The following is a 17,204-nucleotide window of genomic DNA, read 5'->3' on the forward strand; positions in this document are numbered from 1 at the left end:
GACGCTTTCAACACTTCTATTTGCCATTATCCCACCAAGCTCCAGGGGGCGGTAGCTACCCTTTCCGTCTTCTCGGCCTTCCCGGCAACAGCCCCACTGCGCTCCTTCCAATCAGTGGAGAGCGACGCGCGTCCTTGAGGAAGTGACGGCAGTTCGAGTCCGGTGGGGGCGGTGGGAGCGATGAGGGAACTGAGACGGTGGTAGCCGTTGTGTGAAGATGGAGGTAGGAACCCGAGCGTTAGGAAGGCTGGAGAGAGAGCGCGGCCGACCGAGTCGAAACAGGCGGGAAGCCGGGCGGAGAGGCTGCTGATGGGAGGGGCGAAGGGAGCCGGGTTTGGGAGTGTTGTCAGAATGTCGGGGACAGATCCTTCGCTCTTGCTAGTTCCCTACTCCCCCTAACTTATCCCCGCGGTTTTCTTTTGGTTTCCAGTTTCCCGGAGGAAATGACAATTACTTGACGATCACAGGGCCCTCGCACCCCTTCCTGTCAGGGGCCGAGGTGAGCACGAGCTGGCGACGCTGTGGGGAGGGGGGGGGGCTGAAGCCGCGGAGGGGTAGGGCGGTGGGGAGGAGAGCGAGGACGCCTGGGCGGGGTGGGGGGGGCTGGGAACTAGGGGCGGCGATTGGTGTTCAGAGGACAGTGGCAGCTGCTTCCAGAATCTATGAAGACTAAGGGGAAGGCCCGGGAAGCTGCTGTCATCAGAAAAGCAGGACTTTGGAGAGAGCTAACCCATTTCAGAGTGATTCTGGATTGGAAGACAGGGTGGAATTGTTTCCTTTCATTGGGGAGAAATAACTACAACAAGGTAGGGGTGGGTCACGGCGGGAAAAGATTACTTCAGCTAAAGAAATTGGGGTAAGCGAGGAGTTTCCTTTTAAAGGGTTAACTGTGAACATGTGTTCTTCTTGGAACTATCTCTGTTGCAGGGTCTTTGTTTCACTTAAACTTCTACTCAAGGATTTTTTTTTTTTTTTAAGATTTTACTTACTTATTTGACAGACAGAAATCACAAGTAGGCAGGCAGAGAGAGAGAGGAGGAAGCAGGCTCCCCACCGAGGAGAGAGCCCGATGCGGGGCTCGATCCCAGAATCCTGGGATCATGACCCGAGCTGAAGGCAGAGGCTTTAACCCACTGAGCCACCCAGGCGCCCCAAGGATTTTTTTTTTTTTTAAGTAGTTATGTTTACCAATAGGCTTGTTTTGCTAATGACAGGATGAAAGGAAATAGTTGCTAGAAAACATGGAGTTGAGTACATGTGTTTGTTTGCCAGTGACTCAAGAGTTTGGGCAGGTATCTTCACCTTTGTATGTCACAGATTCTCTGTCAGATGGCTGTAAAAATAGTTTCTTTTGATGTTGTGAAGTAGAAGTAATGGTTATGATGAGGTACTTTAGTATCTGTGAAAAAGCTTTGCTTCAAATATTGTCGTAATATAGACACAAATAACTTATTTAGGCAGGGTGAAATAGTAAGATTTGGAACAGAAAAAATAAATTTCCTGGTCTTGAGCTTTCTAGAATTTGGGAGGTTTTTTGAGAATTTTTAGTACCTTTTTTTTCCCTAAAGTGATGTGAAACACTTGCATCAGTTTTGTTTGTTTGTTTTTTGTCCTAAGAATTCTCAGTTGCTGTTGAGTAGGTTTATCCTGTATTAAACCTTAACATTTTCATGGATGAGAATTAGATTGAAAAGGGACAATTGATAGTTTGATTTCTTTATTGCCATTATTGGTTATTGTTATTCTCTTAAGGAAGGGAAGGTGTGGCTCAAATGAACAACAAATCTATAAATTACATAAAACTTAATCTGTTTGATGCTTTCCAGTCTCATTGCCATTTTCTTCTGAATGCTATCTCCATGATTTAATTTCATTATTTGGAGTGTTACAAATCTCACATCGACCTTATCCACATGAATGTGCATCATTGCCAATTTCTTTTTTTCGTTTTTTAAAAAAAAATTTATTTATTTATTTGACAGAGACACAGCAAGAGAAAGAACACAGACAGGGAGAGTGGGAGAGAGAGAAGCAGGCTTCCCACTGAGCAGGGAGCCAGATGTGGGACTCAATCCCAGGACCCTGGGATCATGACCTGAGCCAAAGGCAGATGCTTAAGGACTGAGCCACCCAGGCGCCCCTCACTGCCAATTTCTTCTGAATCATTTAAATTTAGATTGTGGTAAATTTCACACTGGCCTCATAAAGAAACTCTCCAGGTTTGAGTCTGTCCTTTTTTGTTTGTGTTTTTATAACTTGAAGAAATTAAAAAAACAAAACAAAAACAAACAATTTTGCCAGGAAGCTCACAACTAAATTTCAATGTCCTCCTTTAGCTTAGGTCTTTGTTGTTGCTAACAATTCTTCTCATTATAACTTCACCGTCCCTTCCCCTCTTTTTTTTTTTTTTTTTTTTTTGCTTTTGACCTTTATTTCAATTGGTTTGTGGTTTTTGTTGTGCCTGGTCTCATTGTGAACCACCTCTAATATAACTTAGAACTAGGTAAAGGTGATATTAAGTTTTTCTTTTAGAAAAAGTGATATTTTGGGGCGCCTGGGTGGCTCAGTGGATTAAGCCACTGCCTTCGGCTCGGGTCATGATCTCAGGGTTCTGGGATCGAGTCCCACGTCGGGCTCTCTGCTCAGCAGGGGACCTGCTTCCTTTCCTCTCTCTCTGCCTGCCTCTGCCTACTTGTGATCTCTCTCTGTCAAATAAATAAATAAAATCTTAAAAAAAAAAAAAGAAAAAAGAAAAAGTGATATTTAGAGTTTCCTTGCAAGAAAAAAAAGATAGATGTCCAAAAATGCTAACAATTGAAAAACTGGAGTTCATTGAAATTAGAAACGTGTTTTCATCAAAAGACATCATCAAGAAATTAAATAGGTACACCATAGACTGGGAGAAGATATTTTAATACACATACCTGACACATACTCAGGATATATAAAATACTTGTAGAGTAAAAAATCCAATTTAAAAATGGGCAGAAGATTTGAACACACACTTCACAAAAGAGGGTATCCAGATGAAAGAGTGTCATCATCACTCATCAGGGGAATACCAGTTAAAAATTATAACGAGCATGACTATGTACCCAGTAGAATGGCTAAAATTAAAAACACAATTACAAGATTTTGCAAGGATTCACATAACTCTTAACCATTCTGATTGAAGTGTAAATTGATTCAGTTACTTTGGAAAACTAACAGTATCTGCTAAAAACGAACATATACCTACCCTGGGACCCAGCAGTTCTACTCCTGGATGTAAACATGAGAGAACTGCATGCGTATATTCACCAAAAACATGTATGTTCACAGCAACTTTACTCATAATAGCTTAGCACTGGAAACAACCCAAATGTCTCTAAACTGGTACATTTGTAAAAAGAGATACTACATAGCCATAAAAAAGAATATGAACTACTAATAAATGTACCTTGGGTGATCGCAAAAATATATTATTGGCATGCCTGGGTGGCTCAGTCGGTTGAGCGTCTGCTTTTGGCTCAGGTCATGATCCCAGTGTCCTGGGATCAAGGCCCACATCAGGCTCCTTGCTCAGCAGGAAGCCTGCTTCTCCCTCTGCCTGACACTCCGCCTGCTTGTGCATGCACTCGCTATCTCTCTCTCTCTGACAAATAAATTAAAAATCTGAAATGTATGTATAATATATATGTGATAGATATATATACATATATAGATATATATACATATATATACATATACATATATAGATACATATACATATACATCTATATACATATATCTATCACATATATATTATACATACATTTCAGATTTTTAATTTGAAAAAAGCCTGACATAAAAGAATAGACACTATATAAGTTCATTTTTTTTAAATAAATATAGGGAATAGATAATGTGAAACTATGGTAATAGAAATCAGAATAGTGGCACCTGTTATGAAAAGGAGAGAATATTGACTGGGAAGGAGTATGACAGAATCTTTACAGTGATGGAAAAGTTCTCTATCTTTGATCTGGGTGATGGTTAATTGGATGTTTACATATGTAAAAATTCTTTGAGCTATACACTTTACTAAAAATTTCTAAGGAGTAAGTATCCAGAGAGGAATGCTTAAGATGTGTTACAGCATTGCTTGAGACAGGGAAGTTGTACTATCTGAAGGGAGTTTAATCTTTCTGTTTTCCTCATTCTTATTGGCTCTTATACAGTGATACTGTGCTTTCAGCACTTTCAGGAAATAATATGAAGATATCTATTTTTAATTAGGAAAAGTACTTATAATATTAGAACCAGTTAATTATTTCCAGCTAAATAGTTAAAATGTTCACTATAGCATTTTTTAAGAAGAACAACAGATTATCTTAATGACCCGTTGTACCGGTGTAGTAGGACTAAATAGGTATTAGATTAAAATAAATTTCTTTAAAATGAGTAATCTACACAAAGTATTTAAAGAAATACTGGGTTGTATGTTTTGGCATGGGGAAATAGGAAAAGAGGGAAATCATGTTTTTGTTTTGTTTTGTTTTGTTTCATTCTCTAAATAGCTGAGCATCCTTGTTTATAAACTGTAATTTCCAAATTGTTTCCTTCCTTAAAAATGCCCAGTATTTTTCTTTTTTTTAAAGATTTTATTTATTTATTTGACAGAGAGAAATCACAAGTAGATGGAGAGGCAGGCAGAGAGAGAGAGGGAAGCAGGCTCCCCGCTGAGCAGAGGGCCCGATGTGGGACTCGATCCCAGGACCCTGAGATCATGACCTGAGCTGAAGGCAGCGGCTTAACCCACTGAGCCACCCAGGTGCCCCAAAATGCCCAGTATTTAACAGAGAAGGAAAAGAAGCCTGAATGAGATGGTAGCTACATCATCTTGTTTTCTCCTGGGTCAAAATCACTTATTTTTACCTGATTATCTGCTATAGTTTTATATGTGGTAGAGTATGATCTAGTTATGTAGCAGATCCACTAAAATAAAATAACTAGATATTCATTATTGGTTTTCCCCCCATAATCATTTGTGTAATAAAAGAGCTTTAGAGTGAATCTGGTGTGTATTCTAGCCTGTATTTTACCCTCTGTATTCTTGATCATTGCTATTATTTTACTTAGGGAAGAAACAAATAAGCAAAACAGTCCCCCCACCCCAAACAACTTTAAAGCTATGGATACTGAGTAACAAAGCTGTTTCCACATTCCAGGGGGTGGTGCATAGAAAGAGTGCCTTGTTAATTTGATACAATGGAATCTCTGCATGTCTGAGTTTTTAGTGTAGTCCATGAGAGCACTCCAGATGGTTTATGAAGGGTAGTCCTTTGCAGAACAGTGGTCTCTTGTTTTGGATATGAATTTTTACTTTTCCTGTTCTCTTTACCAAATAGTATCATTTTCATATCTTGGCAGAGCTGCTTTTTGTTTTGCTAAGCAGAAAAGGATAGGCATCTTTTGCTTTGTCAAAACATTCTGTATCTTATAATAATTGAAAACTAACATACAACTATTTTTTTTTTTACATTTGTTTGCATTCTTTTTTCCTTTATTTTATTTTATTTTATATTTTTATCCCCAGGGGTACAGGTCTGTGAATCGCCAGGTTTACACACTTCACAGCTCTCACCATAGCACATACCCTCCCCAATGTCCATAACCCCACCCCCCTTCTCCCAACCCCCCTCCCCTCAGCAACCCTCAGTCTGTTTTGTGAGATTAAGAGTCACTTGTGGTTTGTCTCCCTCCCAATCCCATCTTGTTTCATTTATTCTTCTCCTACCCCCTTAATACAACTTTTTTTTTTTCAAAGATTTTATTTATTTGAGAGAGATCAGAGAGTGAGAGATAGTCCAAGAAGCAGACTCCCCCTGAGCAGAGAGCCTGATGGGGGGCTCCATCCCAGGACCCTGAGATCATGACGAGCCGAAGGCAGAGGCTTTAACCCACTGAGCCACCCAGGCACACCTATCATACAACTATTAAATCTATTACAGTAAATGTTTACCCTGATCCTTTTTCCCATTCCCATAACTTGGTTTGCATGAAAATTTGGTAGAAATATTTGTTCTCTCTTGAAAAATCTCATATGAAACTAAACTGAAATTTCAGAAAGAGTCACGAACCTCAAGTTCAGAACTTTTACACAAGAATCATGAGCTGTGTACTGAGAAAAGTTCAGTTACTGGGAAGATTTTTAGTTTTTCCCATCAAGAACTGCTTGCTCCTGTTCCTTGTACCACTCTAATGTCACATCTCACATAACTACCAAATTTTTTACCATGTTAAGTAAGATAGTAAGGATCTTGGAAGAAGGAAAATGTAGAAATGAAGCAAGATATTTATATATATATATGTATCTTTTTTGTTTTTTAGGAAACTTTTTTCAGTTTGCCAATGTGATTCAGAGAGATTAGGCATTTCACAGACATACCTTTTTTCTCCCTAGTTTCTGCCAGCTGGAAATTTGTTTCTAGCAATGTCTTCATTAAAATAAAAATGGTGGAACATCTGGCTGGCTCAGTCAGAAGAGCAGGCGACTCTCTTGACCTTGGGGCTGTGAGTTCAAGCCCCATGTTGGGTGTAGAAATTACATAAATAAATAAAACTTTAAAAATAAAATAAAGTAAATTTGGTGATTTTTTTAAAAGATTTTATTTATTCATTTAAGAGAGAGCACAAGCAGGGGGAGAGGAAGAACCAGACTCCCCACTGACCTGGGAGCCTGACATGGGGCTCCATCCTAGGAACTGGAGATCATCACCTGAGCTGAAGGCAGAAGCTTAACCATCTGAGCCACCCAGGTGCCCCTAAATATGGCGATATTAATGAGACCCTTTCTGGACCTATAATAACCTTGAGGAACTTTTAAAGGATGCATTGTTTAATCATGGGGGGAAAATGTGGGTAATTACTGAATTTGGTCTGAATCAGTTGATATTTACTATACCATTGTGATAGGTTGACTGAATTTAAAGTTTCTAAAATTCTAATTATCTATAACTGATTACCAGGTCATAAATTAATAATAATTAGGATGTTGACATTATTATAGCAATGATTAATAGTTATTAAAATAACAATATAAGGAGAGTACTGTTACAACTCTCATTTTATAGATGAGGAAGACCCCTTCAGAGTCCTTTAGTAATTGACGGAGTTGGAACTTGAACCCATACATCTCTGACATCAAAGTCTCTTGCAAAGTCTCTTATAAGAGATAATGCTCTTGCTACAGATGTTGCCATTTTAGTTTTTTAGTGTCAAAAAGGAACTGTAGCATTTACTGTCAGACATTGGTCTTTTAGCTCCTTGAATGTTCACCCATTCCATATAGAACAATTCTGTTACTGTAGTTGAATTCAAGGAAGGAATTGAGTTTTATGGCTAGCTGGAGTAATCTTTTTCTTCCTCTGTTGCAGAAAAGGCTCTGTGAGAGCAAGACTAAGAAAGTTAGAGAACCAGTTTGCCTTTTGGCTGTAGCTCTTTTTTTTTTTTTTTTTTTAAAGATTTTTTATTTATTTATTTGACAGACAGAGATCACAAGTAGACAGAGAGGCAGGCAGAGAGAGAGAGAGAGGAGAAAGCAGGCTCCCTGCTGAGCAGAGAGCCCCATGTGGGGCTCGATCCCAGGACCCTGGGATCATGACCTGAGCCGAAGGCAGAGGCTTAACCCACTGAGCCACACAGGTGCCCCTGGCTGTAGCTCTTAATGAAGATTTTTCTGCTCAGTATTAACCTTGACTTTGTTGTGTTTTCCAAAAATGCTGTACAAATGGTAACCTTATTTGTTGTTAATGTCATGATTTCTAAGATGGAACTCTTAAGTGTAGATACCTTAGAAGAGGATATTGTTCCTATGACAGTACATTTTAGAATTTGTGTCAAAGGAACCTAAAAACAGTAGTCAAAAAAGTGTAATTGTCTAGTTGACAATGAATTTCTGTTGTCTAATAATTCAGGGTATAACTGCAAAATAACTGTTGTCAATTGGAATGTTTTGAGAGTTTTTAAACATAGTGGGCAAAACAATTTATAAAGACTGGGTCCTTACTAACATTGCTGAAAAAGAGTCACTCGTTAAAACAATAAGCATGATAGGACAACTGAGATGGCAAAGATAAGAAACTGAAAACTGTAATTGATTTTGGCAGCCTTGTATATGCCGTATGACCAAGGCTATTAAGAAGAAGAGTGGTTTAAGGCAGGTGGAGGGTTAGGTGAACCTGGTGGTGGTTATTAAGGTGGGTATGTATTGCATGGAGCATTGGGTGTGGTGCATAAACAATGAATCTTGGAACACTGAAAAAATAAAATTAAAAAAAAAAAAAAGAGAGAGGTTTATTTGTGAAATTAAATAGGTCCTAATAAATTGGTAACAAAAATAGGATCCAGAGGTATGCTAAGAAACTCCAGTACCCAGCCATGTTCTCCACTTAGCAATATGCAGTTCCTTCTCTTACAACTAACTTTTTTTTCCCTTTTTTCCCCCTACAGACATTCCATACACCAAGCTTGGGAGATGAGGAATTTGAAATCCCACCTATCTCTTTGGATTCTGATCCCTCACTGGCTGTCTCAGATGTGGTTGGCCACTTTGATGACCTGGCAGACCCCTCCTCCTCTCAGGATGGCAGCTTTTCAGCCCAATATGGGGTCCAGACATTGGACATGCCTGTGGGCATGACCCATGGCTTGATGGAGCAGGGCGGGGGGCTCCTGAGTGGGGGCTTGACCATGGTAAGGGGCAAGACATTATCAAATTTACCCAAGCTCCTGGGCTTGGTGGTGGTACGGGAGATAAAAGTGACTCTCTCTTCCCTACTACACTTGGATATTACTTGGTTCTCATTCTGTGTTTAAAGGCTCACAGGGGAGCCTTCAGGGGAAATGAAGTCTTCATTTCCCCTGAAGGATATTTATCATTTGAGTCAATTCTATTTGAAAAATGATTTAAAATCATGAAATGTCCAGTGTTCACCCAGATATGAAAAGGATTGTGATAGGGGAGGGTGGTTTTTTCACCTATAATTGCCATCACATCCTAAGATTAAAATGTGTGTAAAGAAAATGTGAGTGTGATAGCCGGCATGTTGAGAGTTATTCAAACCCAGGCCGAACCAAATGTATTAATTGTGAATTAGTATGTTATAAATCGGGTGTATTGGGCTTCCAGCACATTTCATCAGTAGCACATCTTCACACTATGTTTGGTGCCAAAAATCTCTAACACTGGCCTACTCTTGATTGCCTGTGTGTTGCAATTTTAAAAACCATTATTGTAGGAGAGTACAGGAAGGAAGTTTTTCTTTACCCTGTGTGTCATCACTACCTCCAGATTACTGAATAATTTATTTGTCCTTTCAACTTGTCCATAATTAAAACTTCTCTGGTTATTTTTCATTATTTTAGAACAGGCTTTTCAGTACAAAAGTTGATTTTAATAATTTCTGTACTTTACTAAAAAGCTTAATATAGTTTATATGAATATTTGATGTTTAGTCTTTAAATGATGATGCAGTCTGGGTAAGCAAAGGTTATAAACTGTCCTGAATTCAGTGGGGGGAAAGAGTGGTGTTTTTTAATATTTAGTGTTTAATTAGTCCTTCTGCTTCTCTCAGGACTTGGACCATTCTATAGGAACTCAGTATAGTGCCAACCCACCTGTTACAATTGATGTACCAATGACAGACATGACATCTGGCTTGATGGGGCATAGCCAGTTGACCACCATTGATCAGTCAGAACTGAGTTCTCAACTTGGTTTGAGCTTAGGGGGTGGCACCATCTTGCCACCTGCCCAGTCACCTGAGGATCGTCTTTCAACCACCCCTTCACCTACTAGTTCACTTCATGAGGATGGTGTTGAGGATTTCCGGAGGGTGAGGCATTCCCTGCCAAAATCAAATCTGCCATGATATTCTGGGATAAAACTCTTGGCATACAGCGCCTACTCAGTATTATTTGCTCCTGCCCTGCCATCTCCTCTGCTTTTTTCTGGGTATGGGGTCCTGCCTCTCAATCTACAGTTTATAATGCTTTTCCCAATCCCCATTCTAATTGGTCCTCACATACTTTACTAATGTCTTAATCCTATTGCGTCTTTTTAGCATTTCTGAAAATTCCATCCATGTGCCTAGTTAGTTCCCCCACATAAAAGTCCTTTTCTTACAGTTCTCCAGACATGACACTTCCTTATTTCCTTTTGTAATCCTCTGTTTTCTCCCTTGCAGCAACTTCCCAGCCAGAAGACAGTTGTGGTGGAAGCAGGAAAAAAGCAGAAGGCCCCAAAGAAGAGAAAAAAGAAAGACCCTAATGAACCTCAGAAGCCAGTTTCAGCATATGCTTTATTCTTCCGTGATACACAGGCTGCCATCAAGGGACAGAATCCCAATGCCACTTTTGGGGAGGTTTCAAAAATTGTGGCCTCCATGTGGGATAGTCTTGGAGAAGAGCAAAAACAGGTGAACAAAACATGGAGGGACTAGTGGGTAGTGAATGTCCTAGAAGTTTTTAAGTAAGGGGATAAAAAACTTAAGTTTTCTTTTAACTTTTTAAGTTCTTATTTAATATCTTTTTTTAAAAGATTTTATTTATTTGACAGCACAAGCAGGCAGAGGGAGAGGAAGAAGTAGACTCCCCGCTGAGGAAGGAGCCTGACTCAGGGCTCGATCCCAGGACTCTGGGATCATGACCTGAGCCAAAGGCAGTCACTTAACCAACTGAGCCACCCAGGTGCCCCCAGTATCAACTTTTTTAAGTAGCATTCACATAACATACTTTGCCTTAAAAGTTACAGCCATCCACTGAATCCAGAATGCACATCTAAAAGCTATTAACAATGTTTATAAAAACACTGAAATCTAATTTAAACACCACTTTTTACATTTTTACATTTTACAACATCTGTAAAATTAGGCCATTCCTTGTAAATTGCATCTCTAAGATCTACTAGCCTCAGTCTGAATTTAGACTTTTTAGTTTATGGTTTTCTTATTGTCCTAGTATAAACTTAAAAACTATAGTTAATGGGGCGCCTGAGTGGCTCAGTGGGTTAAAGCCTCTGCCTTCGGCTCAGGTCATGATCCCAGGGTCCTGGGATCGAGCCCCGCATCGGGCTCTCTGCTCAGCAGGGAGCCTGCTTCCTCCTCTCTCTCTCTCTGCCTGCCTCTCTGCCTATTTGTAATCTCTGTCTGTCAAATAAATAAATAAAATCTTTAAAAAAAAAAAAAAACTATAGTTAACTATAGTTAACTCTCTAAATTTAATATGGATTTAAAAAATAGGGGCACCTGGGTGGCTCATTTGGCTTAAGCATCCAAATCTTGGTTTCAGCTCCTGCATCTCAGGATCATGAGATTGAATCCCACCTTGGGCTCCACACTTTGTGTGAAGCCTGCTTAAGATTCTTTCTCTCCCTTTCTCCCCCTCGCCCCTCCCTCACTACTATTCCTCTCTCCTTTGTTCTAAAGAAAGAAAGAAAGATTATACCATGTAAAGATACAATACAATTAATACTGAAGATGGCTATAGTTAACATTGCCTTAGACTCCCCAGGTCTTGGATCAAAGTGAGTCTGCTACTTAATATTTGGAACAAAAAGCTGAAATTTGTAACTTATAGCTTTTATTGCTGCTCAACAGACCACAAATTTAATAGCTTTAAATAATGGCAGTTTATTGTTTCTCATGATAATGTGAATTGATTAGATGGTTTTGTTTTGTTTTGTTTTTAAGATTTTATTTGACAGAGAGAGATCACAAGTAGGCAGAGAGGCAGGCACCCTGCCAAGCAGAAAGTCCGACGCGGGACTCGATCCCAGGACCCTGAGATCATGACTCGAGCCGAAGTCAGAGGCTAAACCCACTGAGCCACCCAGGCGCCCCGATTAGATGGTTTTTCTGATGTTCTTGCCTGGGCTCATTCTTGTGGTTATAGTCAAATGACAGCTGTTATGGCAAAGTGACCTTGCTCCTATGTGTGACATTTGGTGCTACTTGTTGGCTTTCCTGCTCATTCACATGGCCTCTCATCCTTCAGAAGGCCAGACTGGCTTCCTTATAGCATGGCAGGCTTAGAGCAAGGCCTGTCACTTTAGCCATCTTCTTATGGTCAAAGCAGTTCATAGAGCTATCCCAGATTCAAAGACAGGGAAATAGGTTTCAGCCCTTGATGGAAGAAAAAGTTCACAAGATGGGAGGAATTCTTGGGGCCATCATTGCAGATAATTTGCCACATTCCTTAAGGGAGAGTATGTATACTCATTAGACACAGTGACAGGCTAAGCAGACTATTGATCTTATATAGTGTTTGGATCTGAGATTTTTTTTTTTTTTTTTTTTGTTATAAAAGTGGGCATGGGTTGGTGTTAACTCTGGAAGCATCGTTGTTCTGGCAAGACTTGCTGATTGTTTGACTTTCAGATGCATGGTCCCTGTAGAGTCGACTATGGAGACTGTCTTGATTACTAGCGTCCAGAAGTATATTCACTCAAAAGAGTTATGTCAGTATTTAACTGAGATGAACTGTCATTCGTTGATAAGTAATAGAGAATTATTAGTCTTTTCTAGGAGTATGGGGACTTTTTAAACAGTCTCTCCCTTTCCTGTAGGTGTATAAGAGGAAAACTGAAGCTGCCAAGAAAGAGTATCTGAAGGCTCTGGCTGCATATAAAGACAATCAAGAATGTCAGGTAAGAGGGCTACTTAAAGCAATAAAAAGATTTTTGGAGCTGTTTATTAGCAGTTACAAGAAGTAAATACTACCAAAAACCTGTGGGACCTGATAATTTTATGTTGTATTAAAAGCTTAAAAGTAGGGGGGGTGGGAGGTTGGGGTACCAGGTGGTGGGTATTATAGAGGGCACAGCTTGCATGGAGCACTTGGTGTGGTGAAAAAATAATGAATACTGTTTTTCTGAAAATAAATAAATTGGAAAAAAAAAAAGAAAAAAAAAAAAAAAGCTTAAAAGTATGTAACAGGTTTCCTATTGTTTCTGTCACAAACCCTACCAGTTCGTCTTTTTGAGTTTATCTCCATTATTTACAATTACTCCATTGTTTACTCCCAGAGTTCTTTTCTTCCTCCCACTCTGTGATGTATCTTTTCTTGGGAGGTGATTAGAGTGAATATGTTCTGGGGAAGAGAATAAATTTCCCAATGGCTGTCTTTATTTCTTTTGGGTCTTTTAGGCCACTGTGGAAACAGTAGAATTGGATCCAGTGCCACCGTCACAGACTCCATCTCCACCTCCTATGGCTACTGTTGACCCAGCATCTCCAGCACCAGCCTCAACAGAGCCCCCTGCCCTTTCCCCTTCCATTGTTGTTAACTCCACTCTTTCCTCGTATGTGGCAAACCAGGCATCTTCTGGGGCTGGGGGTCAGCCCAATATCACCAAGTTGATTATTACCAAACAGATGTTGCCCTCTTCTATTACTATGTCTCAAGGAGGGATGGTTACTGTTATCCCAGCCACAGTGGTGACCTCCCGGGGGATCCAACTAGGCCAAACCAGTACAGCCACTATCCAGCCCAGTCAACAAGCCCAAATTGTCACTCGCTCAGTGTTGCAGGCAGCAGCAGCAGCCGCTGCTTCTATGCAACTGCCTCCACCCCGACTTCAACCCCCTCCACTGCAACAGATGCCTCAGCCCCCCACTCAACAGCAGGTGACCATTCTGCAGCAGCCTCCCCCACTTCAGGCCATGCAACAGCCTCCACCTCAGAAAGTTCGAATCAATTTACAGCAACAGCCGCCACCTCTGCAGATCAAGATTGTGCCCCCACCCACTCTGAAAATGCAGACGACCTTAGTCCCACCAGCTGTGGAAAGTAGTCCTGAGCGGCCTGTAAACAACAGCCCCGAGGCCCATACAGTGGAGGAAACTTCTCCTGAGACAATCTGTGAGATGATCACAGATGTAGTTCCTGAGGTGAGCCTATTTTCAAGTCTTTCTCCAGACCAGTGGAAAGGTAGAATTATTTTGGTTGACCCAGTTAAAGTGGGGGTTGGTACTAGCATTTAATGTCTGGCAGCCAGAAGTTCCTGTAGTAGGAGTCCCCTGCAACTGTGACTTTAACTACCCATGATAATCTGTAGTGTTCTTGGTGAGAAACATTTAGGAAGGTGGTCTGTCCCAGACCACTTAACTACACAAAAGTCCTATTGCAGTTCTACGCAAAAGGATACAGCCGGAGCATAGAGTTATTTTTTCAGAGGGGTCTATCCAAGGATCCTCAACTTTGGAAATAGATATTCTTCAGTTTTTCCTACATCTCTGCTGGTTGGCTTAATGTTTTAGGTGGGGGATGGACAGGTTGAAAAAAAATGGTTCATATCATGGAGTCTTTCCAAAGAGACATAAACTGATGCCAGTTACCCTAGTTTTAATCTACATGACCAATAGTCTCTTTATTTAAGATTTTATTTATTTATTTGACAAAGAGAGAAATCACAAGTAGGAAGAGAGAGGCAGGCAGAGAGAGAGGGGGAAGCAGGCTCCCTGCTGAGCAGAGAGCCCAATTCGGGGCTTGATCCCAGGACCCTGAGATCATGACCTGAGCTGAAGGTAGAGGCATAACCCACTGAGCCACGCAGGCAGGCGCCCCACCAATAGTCTTTTTAAATAAAATATGGGCCTGCTTTGAGACTCCCGATCCACAATTAATGAAGCAATCATTTAAAGAAAAATAACCCCTGTCAACTGGAAACTGTGACCCCCCCCCAAGGTCTTTTTCCTTTTTTCTAATGGTGCATTTTATCTTCTCTTAGCCCTTCCAATCCTAGTTGAAGTAATCCAGCCTCTACTCACACCATACTTTGGACATTTTCAGGAGTATTATTCAAGTTTGGAATAAAGTCAGTAATAAGATTAAAATTGAGGAGTACTGGGGCATCTGGGTGGCTCAGTGGGTTAAAGTTAAGGAGTACTAGCTAGCATTCCTCCAACTGGAAGAATCTTTGTCAGTCTAAAGCTGCATATAGAGGGGGAAACCAGGAACTCTTTTATAAAAAACTCTGCCCCCCTGTGATCTCTGGATGACTCAATTGGTTAAGCATCTGCCTTTAGCTCAGATCATGATCCCAGTGTCCTGGGATTGAGTCCCATGTTGGGCCCCTTGCTCAGCAGGGAGCCTGGTTCTCCCTCTGCCTGCTGTGGCCCCTGCTTGTGCTCTGACAAATCACATCTTTTATTTATTTTTTTTTTAGATTTTATTTATTTGACAGAGATCACAAGCAGGCAGAGAGAGAGAGGAGGAAGCAGGCTCCGATGCGGGACTCAATCCCAGGACCCTGAGATCATGACCTGAGCCGAAGGCAGCGGCTTAACCCACTGAGCCACCCAGGCGCCCTCCACTTTTTTTTTTTTTTTTTTTTAAAGATGTGATTTATTTGACAGAGACAAATCACATCTTTTAAAAAAAAAAAAAAGTGGAGGGTGCCTGGGTGACTCAGTTGTTGAGCATTTGTCTTCAGCTCAAGTCATGATCCCAGAGTCCTGGGATCGGGCCCCACATTGCACTCCCTGCTTGGTGGGGAGCCTGCTTCTCCCCCCCTCTGCCCCTGCTTGTGTTCCCTCTCTGCCAAATAAACAAAATTTTAAAAACCCAAAGTAAGTAGCAATCTAATTTGTCTTTTTGGTGCTCTCTTCCTCTCATAGGTTGAGTCTCCTTCTCAAATGGATGTTGAATTGGTGAGTGGGTCTCCTGTGACACTCTCACCCCAGCCTCGATGTGTGAGGTCCGGTTGTGAGAACCCTCCTGTTGTGAGTAAGGACTGGGACAATGAGTACTGCAGCAATGAATGTGTGGTCAAGCACTGCAGGTGAGCTTTTAGTTTCCCCTTCTTACAATTCAGGTACTCCTAAATTAACTGTTGGCAAAAAGGGTAATCCTGAGTATATAATCAGCATCACCTGACCTTAGGTAGACTAGATTGCTTTATGTGTATCTGATTATAGAGACTAGAAAAGCTTCCTCTGCTTAAAAAGAACTTACATTTGCCTCATAGACAAAGATGACATAATCAGCAGTTTTTGCTTTTTGATTACATTACATTCAGTTACATATGCTCTTTTAAAAATATTTTAACACCTTAAGCTGTTAGTGACTATGGATATTAGCTTAGCTTCTCTCCTTAGCACAAATCTAGCTACTCAAGGAATTCGAATTTGAGCAGGACCATTATGCTAAGTGTGACAGGAGAAGGAAGGGGTGGGTGGTAGAGGCAAGAGAAGTTCTGAAGATTTTGCCCATCTCCCCAGTTTTCCTGGAATTTACCTCTATATATGAAAGTATTGGTATTTTCCCAAGTCAAATCTGCTTCAGTAAATCAGGATTGCTAAACTTAAGACCCACTGCTCTTAAATTCATACTGAGTGATATCATTTCATCTTAATGGAGCTATTTAATATTTAAGACAGAATTCCAAAAGACTAGGATATAATTCTAAGTTTATGTGTATCTCTTCTCTCTTAGGGATGTCTTCTTGGCCTGGGTGGCTTCTAGAAATTCAAACACAGTGGTATTTGTGAAGTAGTCCTTCCTGTTCTCCAAGCCAGTCAAGACTTATCTGCTGGAAACATGTCTAAGAGCCTCTTTTTAAAAAGAAAAGCTGGGCTTCTGGTAGTGCCTGATTTCAACCCATGATGGTCCTTATGCTTCTTCCCTTTTCTGTCTCTTCAGCAGGGGCCATACTTTGGAGCAAAGCTATTGAGTTAGCTGTAATCTGGAACTGCTTTTTACTTTAAAGTACAGAGATACCAGTGATAATAGGAGAGAAAAGGGTGAAGGGAATATGAACAAGCAAAATATAGGTGGTGCTGGTGGGGGGTTGTTTGAGGAAACGGGATAATTGTCATAGAACATGCCTAAACAATTATTAAAATGATGGGAGAATACTCGGTTTTGAACCTAGGCTAAAACGCTGTGTGCATCCATTTTAAAGGGGATGAAAAACTGCATTAAAGGTTATCTCTTAAACAGGAACAACTGCTATCACACATAAACCTGCTTTGAGAACAAAAGTTTTCAACAGAGCAAGCACCCAGGCTATAGGGAAAATACCATCGCCTGGGGGGGGGGGGTTCTTATTTATTTCTCTTTTCAAATAATGTTATTTCTGTAGTCCATGATCCTCCTTGGATTTATCACAGTTTATGAGTGTAAAAGGCAGAAGTCTATATCCTTAATACAAGAGGTTTTACCAAAGTCTAATGAAGTTGTGT

General features: G+C 40.6%; 1 protein-coding gene across 1 annotated transcript; it reads left to right on the forward strand.

Annotated features, from left to right (window-relative positions):
- Window positions 1–127: 127 nt before the first annotated feature.
- TOX4 (TOX high mobility group box family member 4) lies at window positions 128–17,187 on the forward strand. Its single transcript, XM_044230488.1, has 9 exons — window positions 128–223; window positions 431–499; window positions 8,473–8,715; window positions 9,597–9,857; window positions 10,209–10,439; window positions 12,587–12,667; window positions 13,167–13,910; window positions 15,639–15,802; window positions 16,456–17,187. Exons 1-9 carry the CDS (start codon window positions 218–220, stop codon window positions 16,514–16,516), a joined length of 1,860 nt encoding a protein of 619 aa, XP_044086423.1. The 5' UTR covers window positions 128–217; the 3' UTR covers window positions 16,517–17,187.
- Window positions 17,188–17,204: the final 17 nt, after the last annotated feature.

Source organism: Neovison vison, chromosome 13 (assembly GCF_020171115.1).
Source record: "Neovison vison isolate M4711 chromosome 13, ASM_NN_V1, whole genome shotgun sequence".
Taxonomy (NCBI): Eukaryota; Metazoa; Chordata; class Mammalia; order Carnivora; family Mustelidae; genus Neogale; species Neogale vison.